This window comes from Chinchilla lanigera, unplaced genomic scaffold (genome assembly GCF_000276665.1).
Source record: "Chinchilla lanigera isolate Chin_1 unplaced genomic scaffold, ChiLan1.0 scaffold00049, whole genome shotgun sequence".
Classification (NCBI taxonomy): Eukaryota; Metazoa; Chordata; class Mammalia; order Rodentia; family Chinchillidae; genus Chinchilla; species Chinchilla lanigera.
In genome coordinates this window covers 11,959,310-11,981,565 of record NW_004955450.1, presented here as the reverse complement: position 1 = coordinate 11,981,565, position 22,256 = coordinate 11,959,310, and the positions used below count along the sequence as shown (strand labels likewise).

The 22,256-nt window shown below is 49.9% G+C and overlaps 1 protein-coding gene across 1 annotated transcript in view; it reads right to left on the bottom strand.

The window, feature by feature from the left end:
- Positions 1-6,012: 6,012 nt before the first annotated feature.
- The window catches only part of Ca12 (carbonic anhydrase XII), a gene marked incomplete at its 5' end in the record, with an annotated part of 47,824 nt that continues 31,580 nt past the window's right edge, over positions 6,013-22,256 (bottom strand). The window contains 8 exon segments of the mRNA XM_013518981.1: positions 6,013-6,621; positions 6,730-6,817; positions 7,621-7,647; positions 16,168-16,294; positions 17,427-17,584; positions 17,834-17,897; positions 18,652-18,747; positions 21,521-21,666. Of these exon segments, the coding sequence (XP_013374435.1) occupies positions 6,363-6,621; positions 6,730-6,817; positions 7,621-7,647; positions 16,168-16,294; positions 17,427-17,584; positions 17,834-17,897; positions 18,652-18,747; positions 21,521-21,666 (965 nt within the window).

The following is a 22,256-nucleotide window of genomic DNA, read 5'->3' as shown; positions in this document are numbered from 1 at the left end:
GTAGCCTGGGTAAGATAAAAGGGGCAGAAAGGTGCTGTTAAGGTCCCTTGTTGCTTTGCTACCTTGTATCCACCATGAACTGTTACCCCTCTGCCATGTGCCACACTGCCTTGGAGCCAGCTCATTGTGGACTAAAACTTCTATGACCTGAAAGCCAAGTAAACCTTTCCTCCGTTAACTTTGGGTGTTGGGTATTTTGTCTCAGCAATGAGAAAACTAAAACAGTGGCCTTTTGTTATTTTTCCTTTTTACAGATTTATGGAGGTATAATTGACAAGAGATAAATGGCACTATTTAAAGTGTAAAATGTGAACATTTTTGACACGTGGGAAACCCATCACCACAATGCAGATAATGAACATATCCATCACTGTAATCATTTCCCATGAACTTCTGTAATCTCTCTACCTCGCTTCCCCCTCTTCCCCAGGCAACCACTATAGTGATTTCTGTCACTATAGTTTGCATTGAAAATTTTTTTCTATATGAAATGAAATGCATACATTCACGATGTATACGTACAGTGTACGTGTGTATGTTTACTTATTCCTTTTCTCCAGTTTAATCTGAGCAAAAGAGAAAGCTCAATGAATGTATCCCTTGGGAATTTAAGATGTAAAGTAACACCTGAAGAGCTAGCCAACTCCTCTGCGCCATTGTGGTTGGTGATCTTGAGTCAGATTTCCTGCACACAGGCCAGGGTTTAACGTTACCAAGCAGACTGGAGGCAGGAGGTGGTGGTTAGCTTTCTGGAGTCCATTGGCGCAGTGGATTTAGTGCCTTCCACCTGTGAGTTTGTGAGGTTGCTGCATGTGTGGGTTAAGCGTGGTGAATTCTAAGACATGAAGGGGTTTCCACGTCAGTGGAGCTGTGGAGGGTGGCCCTAGAACTGTCACCAACAATCTTGGTGCTACAGGAGCCGTGCGGGGCCCTGGTCTTCCACTTAGAATTTAAGCTCCACAGCCTGCCGGTCTCTGGATTGTTGCATAATGCAGGGGAGGGTGCAGTGAACAAGCGCACACAAGTGAGCGGGGTAAGCAAGTTGCTGGTTACCCTACAGTCATAATGATGTGCTCACTTGGTCGCAAAAGATTTTTATGGTGAATTCTTCAGTATGCCAGAGTACGTGGGCCCTTACTTCTGTCCCATCATCCTAGAATGCAGGGGCCTGGGTGGGATCAGGAGACCACCCCTATGTGTGACCGCTGTATGGAGCAGGGGGACTGTGTGCCCCTGTGGGGAAATCTGCAGTGTCCACGGCCAGTCCCAGGGGCCCCACCCACACAGCGCTCTGGTGCAGACTGGTACCTCAGCTTCAGTGTAGGCGCTCCCAGAAGTCCCATCCCCTCCTATGAACGAGCCATGGTGCTTCTCTGGACATCTCCAAGGAAGGCCACTCACCATGGGAGGGGCCGACAGAGCGAACAGTGCAAGCGACAGGGAGTTCAGATGCGCTCTGTTTTGCCAGAACCTAGCCAGCCCCTTTGGCCCAGCAGGCTACAGGAGCAGGGACACACCTTGCAGCTGCAGGAACCCCAGGGCTCAGAGGAGATGGCGGGGAGGGGCACATTTGTCACCCAGCCAGGTCCCCGCCACAGGGTCCTTTGCAGTTAACCAGGCTGGGTGGGGGAGAGTTGGGAGGAGTGCAGGGTCTGTCGCTGGGCTCTTCGTCCTGGCTTCATTTTCTCCCTCCCTCCTTGTATACCCCATGGTGTCCCCCCCACTCAGAGTCCTCGAGGTCCTATCCCCATCCCTCAGTCTCCCAGGTGTCCTTTATTTTGTGTGGAAGTCCTCTAGGCTTACCCCTCCCAAGAGAGGTCTCAAAGAGGTTAGCATCCCACATCTGCCAGTCCACTACCGCTGGCCACGGATGGCTGTCAGGCACTGGGGATGCAGCTAGTAAAACAGATACTTACTTTAATAAATTTAAAAGCTGATAACTGACTCAGTAATTTGGAAAACTTAAATTTGTTTGGGACAACTCTGCTTTTTCAGCTGTTAATTTTATGAAATGTAAGTACAAATCAAATATTTATAGGGAAGATTTAGCATCTGAGTCGAGACACAGAAGTGTAAAATACCACGTGTTAAAAACTTGCTATAGGAAAATTAAATATCTTATTACAATACTGGTTATCTGTTAAAATATATTATGAAAATTGATGTCACTGGTTTCTTTTACCTGTAGTGTAGCTTCTACAAAGTCTGCTTGGCATTGCACTTTATTTCTCTTGGGCTGTACACTTTAGATTGTTTTAGCAGCATTTAATGAGAGAATGGCTGAGTGAAGACTTGAGTTCCTTCTGCCAGCCCATAGTCCGCACCGTCCTGCTTTCCTGACACTGGCCCCGGTGAGTCTCGAGTTCAGGGAGTGGGGATAAAGGCTGTGGAGAGAGAAGGGCGATGCCCACTCCCCGCTCCAGGAAGCACCTGCCGTGCCCCCTGCCCCAGTGGCTGGAGCACGCCAAAGGCTTGAGCCCCTCACGGAGCTGTCTCATGTCCCGCTTCATCTCTGTAAGTGGTCGTGGCGCCTGGTGAGATGCTGAGCAGGAGAACAGAAGACGCCTCAAGTGCCAGCTGAAGGACCATCAGAACCTGGAAGGTTGGTAAAGCTGCTTCTCCGAAGCTTGGCCAATCGCTGTGTCACCTCCTGGGGCACAGTACTGCTAACCAGTTCACCTCTCTGTCCTAAGGCTGTTCAGATAAAGATTAGATCCTTCTCTAAGTGACGTACATATACAATGATGGTACCTGCTGCAACCTTCACGGGACTGCCTCTGGCGAACCAAGATGTGAAATCTGGTTGTAGACAAAAGGTTATATGGACAGTGATAGCGTGTTTCACAAAAGAATCTAAAATAAACTAACAGCAACCAAAAGAGGCCGTCGCCTACCGGGCACAGTACTCTGGGAAGTGAGACGAGACACAGAACCTGTTATGTCACATTCCTTTGCTTTGGAACATCTCCCTTATTCCGATCTATCCATCCTTTTATTTTATTTTATTTTATTTTTATTTTTATTTTTTGTCTTTTTGAGACAGGATCTCACTATGCAGTTCAGGCTGGCCTTGAGCTCATTTTGTCGCCCAAACTGATCTCAGACTTGCAGTGATCCTCCTGCCTCAGCCTCCTGAGTGCTGGGATTACAGGGCTGCACCACCACACCCAGCCCATCCCTCCTTTTAAACCGTATTTACTCTTCAAGACCCAGCCGAGTTAGACCCCATCTCCCTGGGCCTCTCTCTGATTACTCTGGATTTCCCAGCCCTGCTGCAAAGCAGCTGTGTGCGTTGGGGCTGCACACGTCATAGGTGTGTGGGCCTCCCTCCTCCGCTAAGTGGTGAAGTCCACCTGTGTATTTTACTTTGGGGCCAGGTTCTGAGACCTCAGTGTAAAGGATGGGATTATTCTCACTAGTTGTCTGTCACCATAACAGGGAGCTACAAATCGCTTTACAAACAGTTACACTTTAACCCCACCTCCAAAAAGTCAGATTGATGTGAAAAACATTTTATTAATAATTTTTCTGTTTACAGTATGTCTTCATTACAATCATTGTTACAATAAATACGGAAATGCTAAGCAGCCCAGCATCACAGCGGCCTCCAGTACAAGCTACAGGCACAGAGGGGTGCTGCAGGCCCCCAAGCTTCCCGAGAGATGGTCAGGAAAGCCCTCACAGAGTTCCCTGAGGGTGGAGGAATTGAGGCTCTGAACTCGTACTGGGATTAAGAAGTCAGCACAGCACATCCTAGTATGTCTATTAAAGCAGCAGACACCAGCCTTTATCCGGTGGCACAAAGGGAAGAGGCTCACAATCCCCTGTTCCGGAGAGGCCAAGCGAACACTCGAGAAGGCAGAGCTCTGCCCCATGTGTCTTCTTGCTGTCATCTCCACCCGCCATGTGCGTCCCCGAGAATCGAGTTCCAGGCGGCCGCGCTTCCCACACCACAGCACGGGCTGCCTGCAGGGCTGCTGGTGTCTGCGAAGTGAGGGACTCAGAAGCAGACTGGAGCGCAGAGTCTGGCAGGATTAGCAGTGTTGATTCTTGAAGCATTCCTTCTGCTGCCCGGGCTCTGTTTGCTCTTGACCACGCAAGCTGAATGCCTGGGCCGTGCTGAGGGGGAGAGGGAGAGGGAGGGAGAGATGCCCCTATTCATCTTCCCGTGTGGCTCCCTTATGACCCTCTCTTAGGCCCATGCGGCGATCTCTCTGTTCTCTCATCCAGGCACGCAGAGTTTTCTGAAAGACAGCCTCACCGCTCTGGAGTGGCTTGTACTAGTCTCTGATTGGCAGTGTTGGGCCAAGGCCAAGAAACCACCTAACTCATGTTGGCTGATGCCACTCAGGCTCTGAGGCTAACTGTGCATACACAATGTATCTGAGCCCCCATTAAGTCACCTGTAAACTTCCCTGATGAAGCAGGCTACAAAGACATCGGGCTTGCCGTCACCCAAAGTGTGACAGTGCACAAGAGAATTTTTCAGGTTGGGTGGAGTCGAAGACCGCAGACACTGTAAAGAAACCTAGGCTTCACGAGGACATTCTGTGCTGTCAGAGTGAGACTAAATCAGCGAGTTCCCTGTGAACGGCAAGGAGCAAGTGATGAGGGGCTGCTGGTTGAGGCTCCTTCTCTGTCATGGAACTGACTGATCTCAGGGCTCTCACTTCTACTAGAGGAAAATGAACAAGGAATTAAGTCTTCTCAGAAACTGTTTTTGCAACTTGGCGGGGAAGAATTTTGGAGAATCTTAGCATTCCATAGTTATTGGTCCTTAAATGCCGTGATCAGGCCAGCAGACGGCTTCCTGCTCTTAGTAGTATAAAAATGTCTTTTAGCTAAACCGTGATTATACATTCTCAAAGTCAAGAGAATCAGACAAGTCCTGATTTCAGGTTAGCAGTAGGAGCACCACTGAAGTGGCAGAAATGACATTTGGGCAAAAGAGATGAAATCTTTCCTGCAATCATTTTGCTCCTGCCAATTTCCTGCAGTTTCAAAAGTAGGTCTCTTACAAACATGTACTAATTTAAAAGTGAAATAAAACAAGGTAAAAGAAAAGCAGATGGGGCCATCCCAGCTCGGGTCTGCTCCAGGAGGGAGAGACCAATTCATTTTTTAAGGAATAGCCTAGCTATTAGTAAAATCCTTAGAATATGAAACACAGCTACGGACAGGAGGGTGGGTTGGGCTTAATCAGGTCTCATGTTGTGGCCTAACAGCCAACTTGTGATTCCAGTTCTGACTCCAAAGTGAGACTTTCCTGGACCATATTTGTCGTCTTACTGTCTCTCTCTTCCTCCCATCCCTTCTCCTTTCTGTCTCCATCTTTTATCTCCACCGAGAAATGGAACTTAAAATTACCTTTCTTGAAGGTCCAGTCAGGTCTCTGGCCCAGAGGACAGGACTGTGAAAATGGCCCAGTATATTACAAAGTGTGTCAGTTCTAGCAGAAGGAAATCCAAGGGAGTTAACTCCTCCCGCGAAGAAACTAACTGAGTTTCAAAGGCGACACCTATGCAGAAAGGGTACATTCTGGTCGGGAAGCTTGGAGAATAAACAATTTCCAGGATACTTGAAACCATCTCAGGTGAAATCATGGTTGGAAATGTGCCCCAGCCACAAACAACCCACCTGTAGGCGACTCGGTCTGTGACCCAGAATCCAGACCTTTCAGCCATCTCACACAGGTAGAGCAATCAGTTCAAGTCCCTGCCTTCTGCTCCAGGAGCTCCTCCCACCCATGGATCACACTATGGGTGGTGGTACAGGGTTGGGGGAGGCCAGCAGGCCAAGAGTAAGTGTTTGCAGATTGAGCTCCAGAGAACATCTCGAGTTTCAAGTATCCAGAGAGCCAAGGTGAATAGTGTCCAAAGCTGGGTGCTTCCTTGGGTGCCTGGGAGTTCCCTGGGCCTCAGGGGACAGTCTCAGTCTCCTTCTTGATGGCTGGTTTATAAATGACTCCCTTGTTTTCACTTTTTTTGCTACTAGAACAATAATAAGAGGACATCAGTCTCGTTAGTCAAAGTGGAGAGAATAACCAGACAGCAGCCTGACTCAGATACGGCACTGAGGGGCTTTTTGAAGTCAGACTCTTCCCCTTGGGACTTGCTCGCTTCTGCTGTTGGGAGGGAGTCCCTCCAAGCAGGGCATTCATGAACTACAGTGGAACCTGTTCATTTTGCAACTGTTCTTTTAATACCTCACAGTACTAGACCTGCATTTTGAAGATCTCGTTATGACTGTACTTCAAACTTTTGGTTTCATAATTTCCAAAAATATTTTTAATGTTCTTACCAGGAAAGGTAATTATGTTTAGGAAAACCCAAAAGTGACGATAAAACCACGGGCCAAGGGAATTAATAGCTAATGTGAGAGTGCAGGTTTTCCCTCGTTTTTCTCCCTGGATTCATAGAAGAAAAACCAGATGTGAAGATCTTAGCAAGAAGATAGCCTTGCTGACTGTGTTCAGGTGCAAACCCCGAACCAAGAGACTTGTCCATAGTCACATGGATAATTAGCCATGGCAGCAGGGCTGACACACCTTCAAGTCTGAGCACGGTGACCTTCCCATGGTGATCATCCTGTGAAGCGGGCACTGCTGTTTCGGCCACAGCGCTCCAAGGAGAAGTGTGGGTTGAGATGACAGGGCTCCGCCTTCCCAGCTAGACTCACCACCAGGGACACATAAGCCTCCCACTTCCATTTGGATCCAAACCGGCTCACCTCTTTTTCCTTCTGAAGAGCCAAATGGACACTCCCAGGACAATGCAGATGCCAAGAATACCAGCCAGGGCCACGGACAGGACGATGCCTGGGGAAGAGGCAGCGGGCACACATTACACTTTCCCCGCCCCCTCGAATCCCACCGCACACAGGTGTGCAGTCGTGTCCTCGCTGCACGATCAGCCCCGGAAAGGTGCAGTTTCCCCATCTCTGCTCTCGAGTTCTGGGCTCTGGCTTAGTGCAGCTGGCTGGGGTGCTTAACAGTGACCATTTACAAAGTCAAGTGGTTTTCTAGGAGGAGTTCTCAAACGTGTACAGAAATCATCTGAAACGCTTGTTCAAAATGTAGGGGTTTTTTTGTTTTTATTTTTAGCCCAAGCCTCAGAGACTCAGGTTCAATCTGTTAGGCGTGGGGCCTAGGAATCTGCATTTTACCACACGCCTCCAGCTGATGCTGTTGTTCTTGACCCCTGAACTACAGTTTGAGAAACCCTGAGCTTAGAAGAACTTATTCCATCTTTGCTTCTTGGGCCGTCTTTACCATTTTTGTCCCCAAGTTCCTGATTCTTATTCCCCACTCACCTGACCTCCACCCTGGGTTTAGAAGTGTTTTCACACAGCGTCCTCCCACCATGACCAAAAGAAGGCTTCAGAGAGGCTGATTGTATTGTACACATGCTGTACAGTGATTAGGTCTTTGATTAGAGCAACATTTGATTGGCAGTTCATCTTTGAATTAGAGAATAACACACAGAATAAGAAGGAGGCCAGGGGCCAGAGTGACAGTGGAGAGAAGCAGAGAGGATGGGCTGGAAGGACCACAGGCCCAGATCACACTGAGAATCACAGAGATCACCCAGCTGCAGCATGCACGGCCGGCTAGCCACATACCCATACTCAGTTCTGCGTCGGTAAGTCCTACCATAAGGGAGGAAAAGATGGGAAGTTAGAGTCAAACTGTGCTGTGCTGAATCTGACCGTGTGTTGCAAGAAGCTGTACCTTGTCCTTGGCTTATGCAGCCCTTCTGGGGCTCAGATGACTGCCTGCTGGCGTGGAGGAGGTGGCCACCTAGGAATTCCTCCTGTGATCCCTCCTTCCTGTCTCCCCACCCCACAGCCGCTCTATCATTGTGTTGCCTCGTGTTGCTTGGCCCTACTGGAAGGAGACTCCTCCACTATCCCTGCTGCGTGTCTCTGCTATGTGGGACTAGGCGATGGTGGCTTCTCCACGTGAGTCACTAGTGGGGTAAATGGAGTGAGCTGGGAGTCCTCAGTGGACTGAACCAGTACCCAACTCTCTAAGGATCTCCCAGGGCAGAACGCCTGTGACTCCATGTCCTTGAATGAGCAGAGGAGCCCGATCATGCCATCTCCCTGGCCTCCCCCAACCTGCTTCGCTCAGGTCCTTTTAACCCTTCCCCTGTCTCCCAGTCAGGCCCTCTGTCTAAAGAAAGTCTGTTTATAGATACCCTTCTCAGTGTTTTCTGATCTCAACAGAAACTGCACACGCGTGTATGTGATGGGGGTTATTTGGTGGAGTACTTAACTCACACTGGAAACCAGAGATGGTGGCCACCAAGGCTGATACCCAGAACAGCCTGTGCCTGTAGAGCCCACCATGGCCTCCAAGACCCTAGGAGACCCTGGCCAAGTGTGAGATGCCAGCAGAGGGCCAGCCTCCCCCTCCGGGGCACTGGACACCCTGAGGCACCACATTGTAGGCTGCAGAAGATTTATTCCCTTCCCATCCCCTGTCCCATGGCCAGGGTATCGCTGCTTCCCCAGCATCCGTGAACTATGTGCCTTCCCTACTGTTGGTTCGCAATCTCATATTGAGCCTGCAGAGCCTCCCTGGTGCGAGGCTGGCCCCCGTGTGTCCCTGGTCTTGCCTCTGTAGGTGCCCCTGGGCTGCTGTGAGGGTGAACGGAGAGGGCAGGGAGCGAGCTGACCCCAAGGACAGGGTGGTGTTCTCCCTGCTGTTGCCAGCCACCACCCATCATGGCCTCCCACGTGCCAGAGAAAGGTTGCCCAGGCCAGATTCCCCACCAGCCCTGTTCCTGTATCCTTTTTTTTTTTTCTTTTGTCTTTTTGAGACAGGGTCTCTCTATGCAGTTCAGGCTGGCCTTGAGCTCACTTTGTAGCCCACGCTGGCCTCGAACTCGCAACGATCCTCCTGCCTCAGCCTCCCGAGTGCTGGGATTACAGGCATGCGCCACCACACCCAGCTTCTCACTTCTTTTTTTTTTTCTTTTGTCTTTGTTCCTGTATCCTGAATGGGAGGACCCGTCTGCGGCATGGGGAGGCGCTGGGCGGAGGCCCCGTCTGACGGGGAGGTTCACGTGTGTGCAGCTCAGGCACCGTTCCCCACCTGGCCCGTGGTGCAACTTGGTATTTGGGTTTGCGGTTTTTATTTAAAGGTTCCCAGAGACTTTGCCCCTTGGGCTTGCAAACAAACAAAACCTGGCCATGCTTTCTTTTCTGAGCTCTTTGATGAAATATACTTTCGTTCTTTGTTCCTAGAGCTTCAGAAGCTTGTAGTACCAAACCAGTTCTCCCCACATAAAAACTATGACCGCCAAGCTTGGCCACTTCGCTAAGCCGTCCAAGCTGGATGATCTTCCTAAAGCTGACTCTTCCACAGCCACCTCACAGAGCCTGAGAGCCACCCAGGACCCTGGCAGCCGGGCAGGCCCAGTCCCTGCTGGTCGTAGTTTGCTGAGCAGACAGTGGAGAACAAGGCCCCAAGAGAGGCCTCTTCTCCAGAGCACATGCCCCAGCTTGGTGGCTTCTCTCTCACTATGTGTGGTTTATTCAGTGGTATTTTTGACTGGAATAGGCCTGACAGACTACAGTACAATTCAGTCCACTGCTGTAACCCAAGCGCTTTGCTCCTCGTCGGGTGTCCAATAGGGTCTCCTTGCAAACAGTGAAGGGAGGCAGAGCCAGAGACTGCTAACTAAAAGGAGAGGGACAATCAGCGAGATGTTCAGAGCAGAGGGCAACTGAGAGAACTACAGCTGGCAGAGAAAAGCCAAACCCTGTTTCACAGCAGAGCCTCGGCTGGGTGCGGCCCAGCCTCTGGGCTGCTGTAGAGAACAGGCCTCAAAGATGGCCAGAGACAGTTACATTCAGGTTAAACAGAGAAATGGTCTATTTCTACACAGGGACTAAGACAGGCAGGTCCCACTGAAGAACAATGAGACAGAAAGGAGAAACAGACAGGCTGTTTCAGAGTGGCCCGTGACAGCCACTGGCTAAGAACTCAGCAGAAGGGGCGTCTAAGCTGCCTGGTGGCAGAGAGATGCTGAGCTCCCTGCTGTCCACAGGGTGCTCAGGTCCGAGTCAGGGTGAGCGGACACAGGGCAATATGACACACGGAAGGAAACGACACGGACACAGGAGAACTGGATTGCGCATGCCTCGTCCGGTTAGGCACAGACACCTGGAGGAGGTTGGGAGCTGCGTGCCACAAGGGCTTTGCTACCTGCTCTGGCTGGCTCAGGAGCTGCATCTTCCACTTCCGGGTGGCCCGAGGATGCTGGGTGACTGCTTTTGAGGTCTCCTGAAGCCTCAAGCGTAAACACAGACAAGTCCAGCCCGAGGAACAAGCACCTCATGCGTACATCTTGGGGTTCCTGGAACAACAGCCTAGTATTTTCTAGCTCTGTTTGCAGTTCTGCTTGATAACATAACCTTTTTCTTTTTAAAGTCCTATTTTAAAGTTCAACTTTTCTGTAGGCAGCAGGTTATACAGTGATAACATATACACATATCTGAGTCTTCAGCCACCTCTAGTCTTATAAAAGAGAACAAGACAGTTTAGTTTACCAAAAGTTCAATCCTGTAAATCACATGAAATCCAGTTTAGGATGGTAAAATTCCTGTTACCATACTGTATTATAAACCATAGAGTCTAGCAACTACAGCACTGGTACTCTTTGGAAAATGCTTTAGTAAGAAAAGCAAGGTAGATGCCCTCAGTAACCCGAGCACGACTCTCTTTGGAGGATGCATTCACTTGGGGAGTTTTCCTTATTGACACTGCACAACCCCATCAGGAAATAATTTCCACAAAGAAATCTGCCAAAGAGACCCTGCCAGATCACACGTTGGAACTGTTTATAAAACCGTGATAGGACTGAGGGCTTTGTGTGCCAAACCACGGGAGAGGAGGCCCACAGCAGAAAGCCACACTGCTCCAAGGGGCCCAAGTCCCGGAGCAGCAGGGCAGTTACAGCCGCAGCCCTTGGTGCTGTGAGCGGCCTTCACAGCCCAGGGCGACTGTGCTGAAGCAGTGGTGAGCGGCAGAACTGGGCCTTCCACCTCTCAAGCCAGAGCCGCAGAAGGCTGCGTGCGCGCAGCTAGGCACTTCTCCCAGACCTTCAGAACCAGACAGGAAGTTCCGACCTTTAGTTTTTCTTGCACACATGGGCTGATTGAAACAGAACAACATGTGGGCTGACTGAAAACAGAGCAAAGTGAGACTTAATAGAACTAAAATTGGACAGCTGGTCAGGCTCAAGTATAAATCATTCTCAGAGAAGGCGCTGGTGAATTGGGGGGAGGGAGATGGTCAGTTGCATTTTTTCAGCATGCTTATAATGAGCACCGGGCACAGTGCCAGCCATGAAAAACAAATGAGATGTCAACTCTCCCTTCCTTAAGGAGCTTGTACAGTGTGTACATATTTCTCTCTCTCTCTCTTTCCTTCCTTCCTTTACTGTTTTTAAATTGTGGTAGGAAATAATTGTTCTGTGGTGCAAAGTACTACAACAGGGATGAGTAAGCTTGGCCTGGCCACACTGAGGAGACCCCAGGTCACCTCCAGGGGAGCAGGGAGGACTTCTGAGGATGTGAACAGAGGTGAGGCTAAAGAATTTCCCATGTGGAGGAGGATGAGAGCCACCCCAGACAGAAGGAACGGTGTGTACACTCGAGGCAGCTGTCCTACAAGGGAGGCCCTGCTGTCTGTTGGGACAGAGCCCAAGAGGACAGGGACGGGTGCTGTCAGAGCCCATGGGGGAGGTCGGCTGGGGCCCTCGCTACGGGGGCTCCAGCCTCCCGCCTAGCCCCCTTTCCCACTGCCATTCCTGAGCACGGTCTGCTCTGTGCCAGGGGGTTATCAGGAGCAAAGTGATGCGTGGTAGGGCTTTCTGTCCCCATAGTGCACAACTGGGCTGTAGTCAGGAAACACCTGGGGTGCTGGAGGGGACCGGAACTTCACTTCTTAGAGCATCTGACAATTGCTCCTCAGTATTCAGTTCCCTGAGTCAGTTTAGGAATCTGCATGTAGGGCTCCTCCGGTTACTTGGTTGGATGCTTTGGAAGAATCAGTGATACTCTTCCAGCTAACACCTTTTATTTATAAATAAAAACTTAAACACAAGGTCAATATCCACAACATATACATTCTAATCTCAAAATATTAGATAATTCGCCATCTTAGCTGTGAGGTTTCTCTGTCTCTTTGAAGGTTTTCTAAAACTATGCAGGTCCTTGAGGGTCAAGCAGATGCTAACCGTGCTACTGCGCAGTCAGGGCTCTGGTCCTACAGCAGGTGACATGCATTTGCTCAGAGCAGGCCCGCTGAAGACGTGATTATAGGAACTCTGTGGCCTCCTTCTGTCCCACCTGTTTCCCTCATCTGACAAGTCAGAAAAAGTGCTAGATAATGTTAGTACAGTATTTATGTTTGATGGGTTCTTGCTATTAGCCGTCACCATCTGGACCAGAGTTGGTGTGGCGGGGGAAGGGGTCAGCCTGAAGCAACCAAGAGTCAGGCCAAAGCCCTAAGCCTTGGCCCCCTTGGCATCTGCTTCTGCTGCCTTTCTCGTTACTCGGGGCATCTGACTCCTATGCCACCTGAGATGGTCCAGAGATGACCGCCCTCTCCGGGAGCTCCCTTCAAGAACAAGCTCAGGTGTTCTTTGGAAGAAGCACCTTTTAAGAGCTGAGAAAGTACCTAGCATGACTGTCACTTTCCCATAAGAGCAGGCATTTTAACCAAAGGCAACAAGAAACAGCCTATAAGAGAGAATTTGGAAGAAAGCTGCTACCTCAGAAGTCTCCAGCCCCCACACAAAGGGGTTTGTGTGTTCTCTTAAGGGGGCCAGGTTCCCTGTCATGCCAGTTCTCTTAGCCTAACCGCTTTCGAGATGGGGACTGAGGCAGCTCTTAGATTTACTTGTTCTATTTCAGTAACTTCAACTCTGCTGTTTTGGCCACGATCATCACTCGACTGAAATTTTCATGCCATGACAGAATAAAGAAAAGACTCTTAGAGTCCTATGACACAGTGAAAAAATCAGTTCTGAGCTTAGGGGAGTCATTGAACAACCCTTGGGGAAGTATATCTCAGTCGGGGGCTTTTTTGAGACAGGATCCCACTATGTATAGTTGAGATTGGTCTTGAACTCACTACATAACCCAGGCTGGCGTCGAACTCACAGCGATCCTGCTGCCTCAGCCGCCTCAGCCTCCCGAATGCTAGGATTATGGGTGTGCGCCACCACACTCCTAGCAATCAAGGGCTATTTTGCCACTTCTCCTCTAGAGAATTTGGCAGTGTCTATACACATTGTTGGCTGTCACAGGGGGGAGATATTTGCATCTAGTGGGGACAGACCAGGGATGCCGCTAGACACCACCAGAATTATCCTGCCTGAACTGTCCGTAAGACCGATGTTGAGAAACCCTTTCGCAGCGCAGCAGTACAGCACAATTCTCAGCCTCTTGGGACAGAAAGCAGCTTCCGTCATGCTTTTCTGAGCATAGTCTAGGAAGACAGCAGAGTCACGTGAAATGACTGAGTCCCAGTTGTCCCTATTAGTTAAACCTCAGATCTTCACCCCCACCCAATCTCTCCTAGAGGATTTCCTTCACGTTACTTCCCCTCTGGCGGAATTTCCTGACTCCATAGCTCTTGTTAACATCCCGAGAAAATCCTGAGTAAACCAGACCCTAATTACAAACATGCCTCATTAGAAGAGTCTACAAATAATTGAATCCAAATTGCTTAAGGCTCATGCTGACAAACAGGCTCCACCGTAAGCCTGAGACAGGATGTTACAGTCTGAGAGCTGCTCCAAGCCGAGTGTGGGGCCCTGGTGGACAGCCCTGGGCAGCTGAGGTTTCACGTCTCAGGGGCTGCCTCTTCATTGCTCCTGAGGAAGCAGCCGTGTTAGCTGCCTGTGTCTTTGGGAAGTAAGAGAGACAGGTGAATTCTGGCCAAGTTTCTATAATCAGCCTCCAGATGAACGGGTTTGCCTTGGGCTGCCATGAATTCTCACCACAAGGAGAAAGCTGAGTCCAGCCACAGAAGCAGCGGGTGTGTTCAAGCCATGCAGGGAAGGTCAGCAGAAAAGCTGCCTTGATCTTGACTTCCTAAGCTTCCTAAGTTGGTGCACAAGCTTCTGCTGCAAGCCCTTTCGATCTACTCAGCCAAACGAAGAGTTTACCGAAGCGCTCTGCTACAAACCTGCCTTCACTACCCAGTCTACAAGCAACTACTTTGATGGGAGCCAGTGCAAGAAGATGGCTAGTTCCTCCCAAAGCCACAGTCCATCATTACAGTGGGGGGTTACTGTTGGATGCCATAGTCAAGTTTCTGCCCGGTTTCTTCTGATGCTCTGTAACTGCCCTCAATCTCTGTCCCTGCAACGTAAAGTTAGGGTTGGTAGTCGTTAGTGTCCATTGAAAGTCGTAACATGTTACGCTGAACGGCTGTCAGATCGCTTCATCCAACCTGACATTTTGGCTCAGGAAGTCAAGGCTCACGAAGCAGTATCGTATTACCACGTCATATAGCAGAAGAAAACGAAGTAAGACCTTGAACCAAGGACTCCTAATATTTGTTTCCTTGTTCCCAAGGATGTGCACAGAGTAACTAGCTCAGGCAGCAGAGCTCAAGAAAACCAAAGCAAAGCAAAACAAAACAAAAAAACCCAAACAAACCAGAGCCCTTAAATCACAAGCAAAATTCTACCTGATCTACGAGGGAAAAGTCCCTTACCTCCAGGCAGAGTTCAGTATTTTAAAATTTAACTTAAGTATTGCAGTAGTTCCATTTATGCCTTAAATACTAGATATTTCACTTGGAAGAATAAGATAAGAAAACGCTCCACCCAGAATAGATCGCTAAGGAAAGCATTCTGGGCATCTGGATCATTTCCTAGGAAAGAAGTTGTGAATTATCTTATCGATTCTCCATGGTAGGCAGGACCGTTGTTCTGGATTCAGTTTTCAAACTGAGACACTGAGGAAGGGGGGGGAAGTGACCTTAACTAGCACTATCTGAAGAGAGCACAAAGGTGAGTTCTTGGGCAGCTTTTAACTCAGTACTACAGAGCAGGACAGAATCCTGACCATAGAAATGGGTCAGCTCAGAAGCATGGGTTTCTAAATCTTTGCTGCAGAGGCCTTGAGATGGTCTTCATTTACACAGTTAAACTGACTGGCGATGGTTATAATCATCTCCTAGAGTAAAACAAGGAACAAGGAGAACAAACAGTGCACCTGGGTACGATGCGTGCCACAGATGCTCTGCCAAGTAGGCTAACGGCTTCATCTGTAAATGTGGACAGCTGGCCCAGCTGGTCCATGAGTGATATAAGAGGATGAAACGGGACTTGGATGGATCTTCCCCACTTTTGAACACCCAAGATCCCCAGGGTGGAAGAGGCTCGAGAATCCACAGTGAGAGAGTGAACTCCCAAGTTTCAAAGAAGGGTGTGGGTCCCTTGTCCCTTTCCAGAAGTACCGATGGAGGCACCGAGCAAATAAAATGTTCATGTTCTTCTGGGAGCTATGGATTTAAAGGGAAGAGTGGGCCTTCGTAGTAGTAGGAATAAAGCACACTATTATGCTTCATTCAAGATGGAACAGGTATGCATGTGCTTGTATGCAAGCACCAAGGAGAAGAGACAAAAAACTGTGAATGAGGGTGCTTCCTTCCCAGTGGAAGACCTTGAGCTTCTGGTAGTCGTGACCTTACAAAGGAGCACCGCGGGTGGTGGTGGTAGGTGAGTCACCTAAGTAAACTTAGGTGGGGTGGCCGCAGCCCTTGATGCCAAGAAAGCCTAGGACGAAAAGGCGGAAGTCTAACCACACAACGAGGGGCCGATCATGTGTCTCAGGAGACAGATCATTCCTCAGAGCAGAAGTGCCCTAGGACACCTCTTCCCTGTCTGTGGAAGCCTCCCAGAGCTAACCAGTGCTCTGGCCCACGGGCCTGGAGGTCCTGGCCTGTGCTTCTCTACAGGGGCTCAGGAAAATGGACAGCTGGGAAAGGAGACCCCAATAACAAGCCCCATACCATAGCTTCTGGTTGTGCCCGGTTCCTTAGGCAGCCTTGCAAGGGCACCAGTGCCAGACTCAGACTTGGTACGACACATCCTGCCACCTCCACCCACCCCCCCCACCCGTTACTGCATCCCTCACCTTGTTGGAAGGAGATGTACACCAGCCTCTCTTCAAACTTTTGGACTTGCCGGAAGTTGTTGACCATTTCTATGGGGGCAGGGTCACTCACATCTGTGCAGAACAGAGCTGTCTCTAAAGCCAGCAGCTGAAGGGAAAAGCAGAAACAAACCCCACGGGCAGACTGATACTCCCAGGGAACAACACATCGGAGGAGCCCCTGGGGTGTCTGGTGGGAGGCAATAAGAGTTCTCTGCAGTGAGAGGGCAGAGAACCGCTTCCACAATGCCCGCGCCAGTGCCTCGCTAACGGGGCACTGGGAGTGTTAAGTGCCAGCTCCCAATTATGCCACAGAATCTGCCCCACAGGGGGAAAGCTGGAGAGGGACAGAGGACCCCTTAGCCTCGCCCATGAACCTGAATTGGAAGCCAGCTCTTAAAGTAGAAGGCCCACGGCTTGTTCTTATGGCCGCCAAAGGAATAAAAGGAGAGAGAAGAAGGTTCCCAGGTCACCTGACTGTCTGTCACTTTCAGGTATTTTCACCCACCCGCAGAGATTATATAATGGGTTTCTGGGTTAAGATGTTGCTGCTTCCCCACACACATCACCTCTGATTCTCCACATCCTCACTGCTGTCCACCCACCTGCTGCCACTCTAGGTAGAAGCTCATAGCAACGAGCAGGAGCAGCAGCGCCTTGGGTCCCGAGGTGGGTGTGAGGCGCAGCGTGGCCCAGCCGCCTCTCCTGGGGGCTGGGTCTCCGCTTCGTGCTTGTTGTGGAGTGCAAGAACGAGCCCGGGCTTGGAGACTCCGAGAACCTGACTCTGGGCCTCACGTTTGTCACTAACCAGTGGTGATCCCACAAGCTCCTGAGCCTCGCCTCCCTCCTCTGTATCCTGAGAGGCTTAGGGCTGCTGGCTCTGGGCTTTGCTCCCCAGATAAAGGATTTAACTGGATGCAGGCTTCACTCTGCCCCCTAAAGGAGCCAGGTTCCCTCCCACCTAGGGAAACAAAGACCCTCCAGCCACCAGGGGCCATCTTAGCAAATTCCGCCATGCAGCTGAAGGTTCCTTTAAGGAACTGTAGAGACACATGCTCACTTTCCCAGCATGACTCCACGGCTCCTCTTTAAGGTCCAGCCTGTCATCCCTGCATGTTTTCAGGCACCACTGATATTCAGAGAGCTGCCAGTGGAACTAAGCAAGGAAAACCAGTCATTAATTGTCACCCAGTCTGCGGCGGGGACGGAGATGCAGCGTGTACTCTGGCTTCGACTCTCACCTGCTCCTGGGAAACTTGCACAGTGTTACGGAAAACCGTCCAGAGCACGGTGGGGTTGCAAGGTGGGGTGGTCAGGGACCCCTCGTAGCGGTAGTACTCGGCAGTCTTCTCCGGAAGCAGCTCTTCAATGTTGAAGCCCGGGATGCGCACTTGTTGACCTGCAGGGACGTTGGAGGAGGGGGCAGGTCAGCCTCGCTCCTGTAGCTGAGCCCGGTGAGGGAGCCTGTCACCATGAACTCGCCTTTTTCTAGGTCATCCATCTGAGACGCTGTTACAGCGCAGTTAGCAACCTGCGGCCCTTAACCTGGTGAACACTAACCGTACCCACCCCTTGTATTGTTTGTCTTAAGGTGACACAGGTGTGACGGCTCCAACAGAGAGGGAATAAGCATCCAGGGGCCCCTCACCTTTGAACCTCACGTGTTGAAGGTGACTGAAGATCTTGTCATATGATGGATTGAAGGAGCCTCTCTGCAACAGAGATCGGGAGGGTGAGCTGGCACAGAACACTGTAGGCTGAGCCTGGACTGGCAGTCGGTGTCCAAAGGGCTGGGCTGGGTCCTTACCATGGCCTGAAGGTCCCCTCCGAGGGCCCACCTTGCTAGGATGACCACGGGGGCCACAAGGTTGTTGGGAGTTAGTGTAATGGCCCTGCCTTCTTGCATCAAAGGACACCCTCTTTCCATCTAAGGCATTGAGCCGAGGGCACAGGGTATGGAGAATGGCACGTCCATCTGACTCAGAACTCTAGGGAGTTCTGAGGTCCCAAAAGCCAAGCCAGAGAAGGAAGTATATTGGGAAATGAGGTATGTACTTCATTATGGGGGAAATGACAGCTAATCAGAAGACATCCCATTTGGGGAATTAAAGAAATTGTCCCGGGTTCTATATACAATGTGGAGCGTGGCTACCAGAATGGTAATTGGGTCAGGCATCCAGTGGGACAACACAGTGATCCCTTCTCTCACAGGGCCTCCCCCACTGGGCAGGTCTGTACTCATGCAACAAGCCTGGAGATTGGGGCCCACTTTTCCATGTCACAAGACAGGTCCATATCCGTTTCTGCTGCCCAGCCCACATGAGAAGGAAACATAAGGGATATACCCCTGCTCTGGAGAGAGGACATGGCCCACTTAGCATCAGCTTGCAGGCAGAAAACAAAATGCCAAATCCCAAGCTTATCCCCACTACAGATTTCATATACATCCCCTTCGATGTCTCTTACCTCCAGGAGAACAGCGAGGACGGCGAGGCCTCCTGACTGGTTACTGGCAGCGCTGATGTTAGGGTACTGGTCTGAGTTATAGTGGACAATATGCAGCTGCAATGGGAGATTGGGAGAAAAGCCACCAGTCATGGGGCAGGCAACCCACAGGGACTTTTGGTTTCTGAGGAGGCTTGAAACTAACTGGGAAGAAAGACTCCATTCCTCCCTTCCCCCAACAAAACTGACCCTCCCCTCGTGGCATCCCCAGCATTCCCTTCCCCCCCAGTCCTTTCCAAAGTGCAAACCTCACTTGGGTCCCAGAATCTGATAGGGTGCCTGCAAATACTACAGATCCCACAGACGTGCATGCATACATGGATGGATGCATGGATAGATGGATGGATGGATGGGTGGATGGGTGGGTTTTCATATTAGCCACAAAAAAGCCTGGGAACTTTGGAGCTCTTCTCCCTTCTGATTTTGCTACTTATTCTGGAGCCGGGAGCAAAGTAGTCTCCAGTGGCTGTCACAGCCTCAAGCTTGGTCTCTGCACTTCATCTGGAAGTACAGGGGGCAGGGATGTTGGGCAGGAAACCTCTAGCTGTAACTTAATCGTTATGGATACAGCAAGGGACACACGTTTATACATTAGAGGGAGCACATCACAAAAGGGCTTTTGTAAAGGTTTTATCAGCCACTTTTGAAGAGGCCACAAAACAAGACTATTGACTCTTCACAAAATAAAATTTTCAAATTATTTATTTTCAGAGCAGAAATTGTCATTATTAAAATGAGAAAAAGAGAAGTTTTTGAGAAATTTTGGGTTTACAAAGTCTAGGAAGCTGTGCATGGTGGTGCACACCTGTAATCCCAGCACTCGAGAGGCTGAAGCAGGATCACCATGAGTTTGAGCCCAGCCTGGGCTAAATAGTGAGTTCAAGGCCAGCCTGAACCACACAGTTAGACCTTGTCTCAGAAAAACAAAACAAACAACCAAGAAAAAAAAAATCTAGGAAAATATTAAGACCATTGTTTTGACAAATTCTGATAATGTTTAGCCTGACCTATGGATTATTTTTCCTTTTTTTTTTTTTTGAATCAGGGTCTCACTATGTATTCCAAGCTGGTCTTGAACTCACTATATAGCCCAATCTGAGCTTGAGCTCATGGTCCTCCTGTCTCAGCCTCCTGAGTGCTGGGATTATAGGTGTGTGCCACCACACCCAGCTGGCCTGACTTAACCCTAAAGGTATTGTCACCTGGCCTTCAAAAAAACCTTATTAGTAGATAGATCTACATATGTATCACATGCATTTTTATTGAGGTACTCCTGAGACTGAAACTTTGAGGTTTTTATCTCTATATCTTTCTTTTCAGTCCTTTTTCTGTTTATGTGTCTGTAAATAGAATTCAAGCAGGTTTTATTGAGTACAGCTTCATGTCCCCATTTGAATTTTTAAGTGGCCCTCTCTAATTTTTAAAACTGTATCATATTATTTCTTCTTTTATGGGATCCTCTATTAGGAATTTCTTAGGGGTCTCTGCTTCACCACCTTTTGGCCTAAAGGACAGAGGCTGTCACATTGCCCACTGAGGTGGCCTTGCATGAATTTGAGACGTAACAGGATTTTATGTGACTAAAATTCCAAGGTCCTGGGTCTTTATTTCTTTTTACCAAAGACCTCTGAGCTTGTGGTCTGTCTGAACATTCTTTTTAGCATATTAAGATTAAATCAAAAGGAATTTCCTACCAAAGGGTTTAAGAGCCTTCTTAACCAGAAGAACCACTATTTTCAGATTTTCCCTAGAGAATCTAACGCTTAGTATCACCATGACATCTCGTATCAGCATTTATAGTCCTTCTTCCTCAGGCTCTTGGTCTGATGATGTGTCTTAATAGCAGAAAATACGATGAGTAGAATTACTTTTAAATGCATAAGCCCTACAAACTGACATCCTAACTCCGTTAGTCCTCTCAAGGGAAAAAGAAGGCTCAATACTGCAATTAGCCTGGAAGAAACTGCAGTTCTTGAGCTTCACAGAAGGGCTGCTCTGAAGTATGTGAACTTCCGGTAGTGCCATCATATTGGGCCAGGATCAGATGCCCTCCGCACTTGTAACTAGACTTACAGTTAGCCTGAGACATTAAGCAGTTCAGCAGTTAAGGAAGGGGAATGGTCCCCGCTGGCTGATCCCTAGCATTTATCTCCTTGTGTTTTTTTCCCAGTAAACGTTCAGAACCGTAATCCAGCTCATTGCTATAGGAGCAACAGAATGGAGCCGCTCAGCGCCCTCCTGTCTCACCCCATCACACCCCTCTGGTACGACAGAAATGCTCTGTATCTCTTCTATTCTATAGCATTTTGGGTCAGCATCTCAGGGTAGTGTGGCACAGTTCTGTGCTGACATCCCAAAGACCTCAGCAAGTCTCTGACTGCCATGATGCCCCACGCATAAGAGTTCCAGTCATTCCTTGATTTGGGGCCAAGGAGAAGAGTGGCCCTGTGTTCACCCCCTGTTCACAAGCATGACTCATGTCCCGGGGGAGGAAAAATGGGATGGAGAGACATTTGCAGGCAGCATGCCACGTGAAGAAAGACTGAAGCTCGGGGGAGCAGTGAGCCCACTGGGGTTAGCATGAGAGGCACCAGCCAGGCACGCAGGCGGGATCTCCATCTGCGCAGAGAGGATGAGAACGTACATCCCGCTGCGCCACCCTGGGAACCCGGCCTTCCCAGCTGCATCACTTGCAAAAGAGACAGAGACCCACTCAGCACATTCAGACCGTGAAGGCAGGAGCTCTCTTGTCTCATCTGCACACCAGCGAGGTGGAGGGCCTGCCAGGCCACTCACCAGGCAGCCTCCGCCCCACCGGCGGCCCACTCACCTCAGCAGCGAAGTGCTTCCCGCTGACGGTGTGCTCAGAGCCGAAGGGCTCCTGGCTGTCCCCCCAGTGCAGGTGCAGCTGTGTGGCCCGGTACCGGTGGGAGCCGAGGCCCTGGATGTGCATGGCTGGGTGCAGGCACAGCTTCACTGTGGGAAGTCAGGAGATGCATTCAGAGCTCTGGCCAGCAGAGGCCCACAAGAGAGCGACTGGCTAGGCAAACCCTGCGCAGGCTCCGGAAGGGGGCGGGTGGCTGCAGCAAGCTGTGGACCTGCAGGTCAGAAAGCTGACCGCTCACCCAGTGCATCCTTCTGCTAGCCCACAGCAACTCCAGTGGCACCAGCACCTTCATGGTTCCCCTTGGGAAATGATGCTGGATATACTAACTAGGCATCGATGGAAGTTTGTTTACGTATCCGTGTATCAGACCCCTGAACATGAAGATAGAACCTTCCGAGCTTTAGAATTATACAACAACAGCAGCAATGATAATTGACACTTCGCAAACACTTACAATAGGCCTGATCCGGACCTACCTAATCCCCAGACTTCATAGTGCTCATAACTTGTTCTTTTTCCAGATGAAAACTCAAGGAGGTTAAAATTCATGCCCAGAGTCCCATGGTTCATAAACAGGCAACCAAGATTCAAATCTAGGTGTTCTTGGAGCTAAGGCCTGGGAGCCTCCCTATCCACCCCTGCAGCTGAACTGCGCAGTCCTGCGGATGGTCCCAGGTGA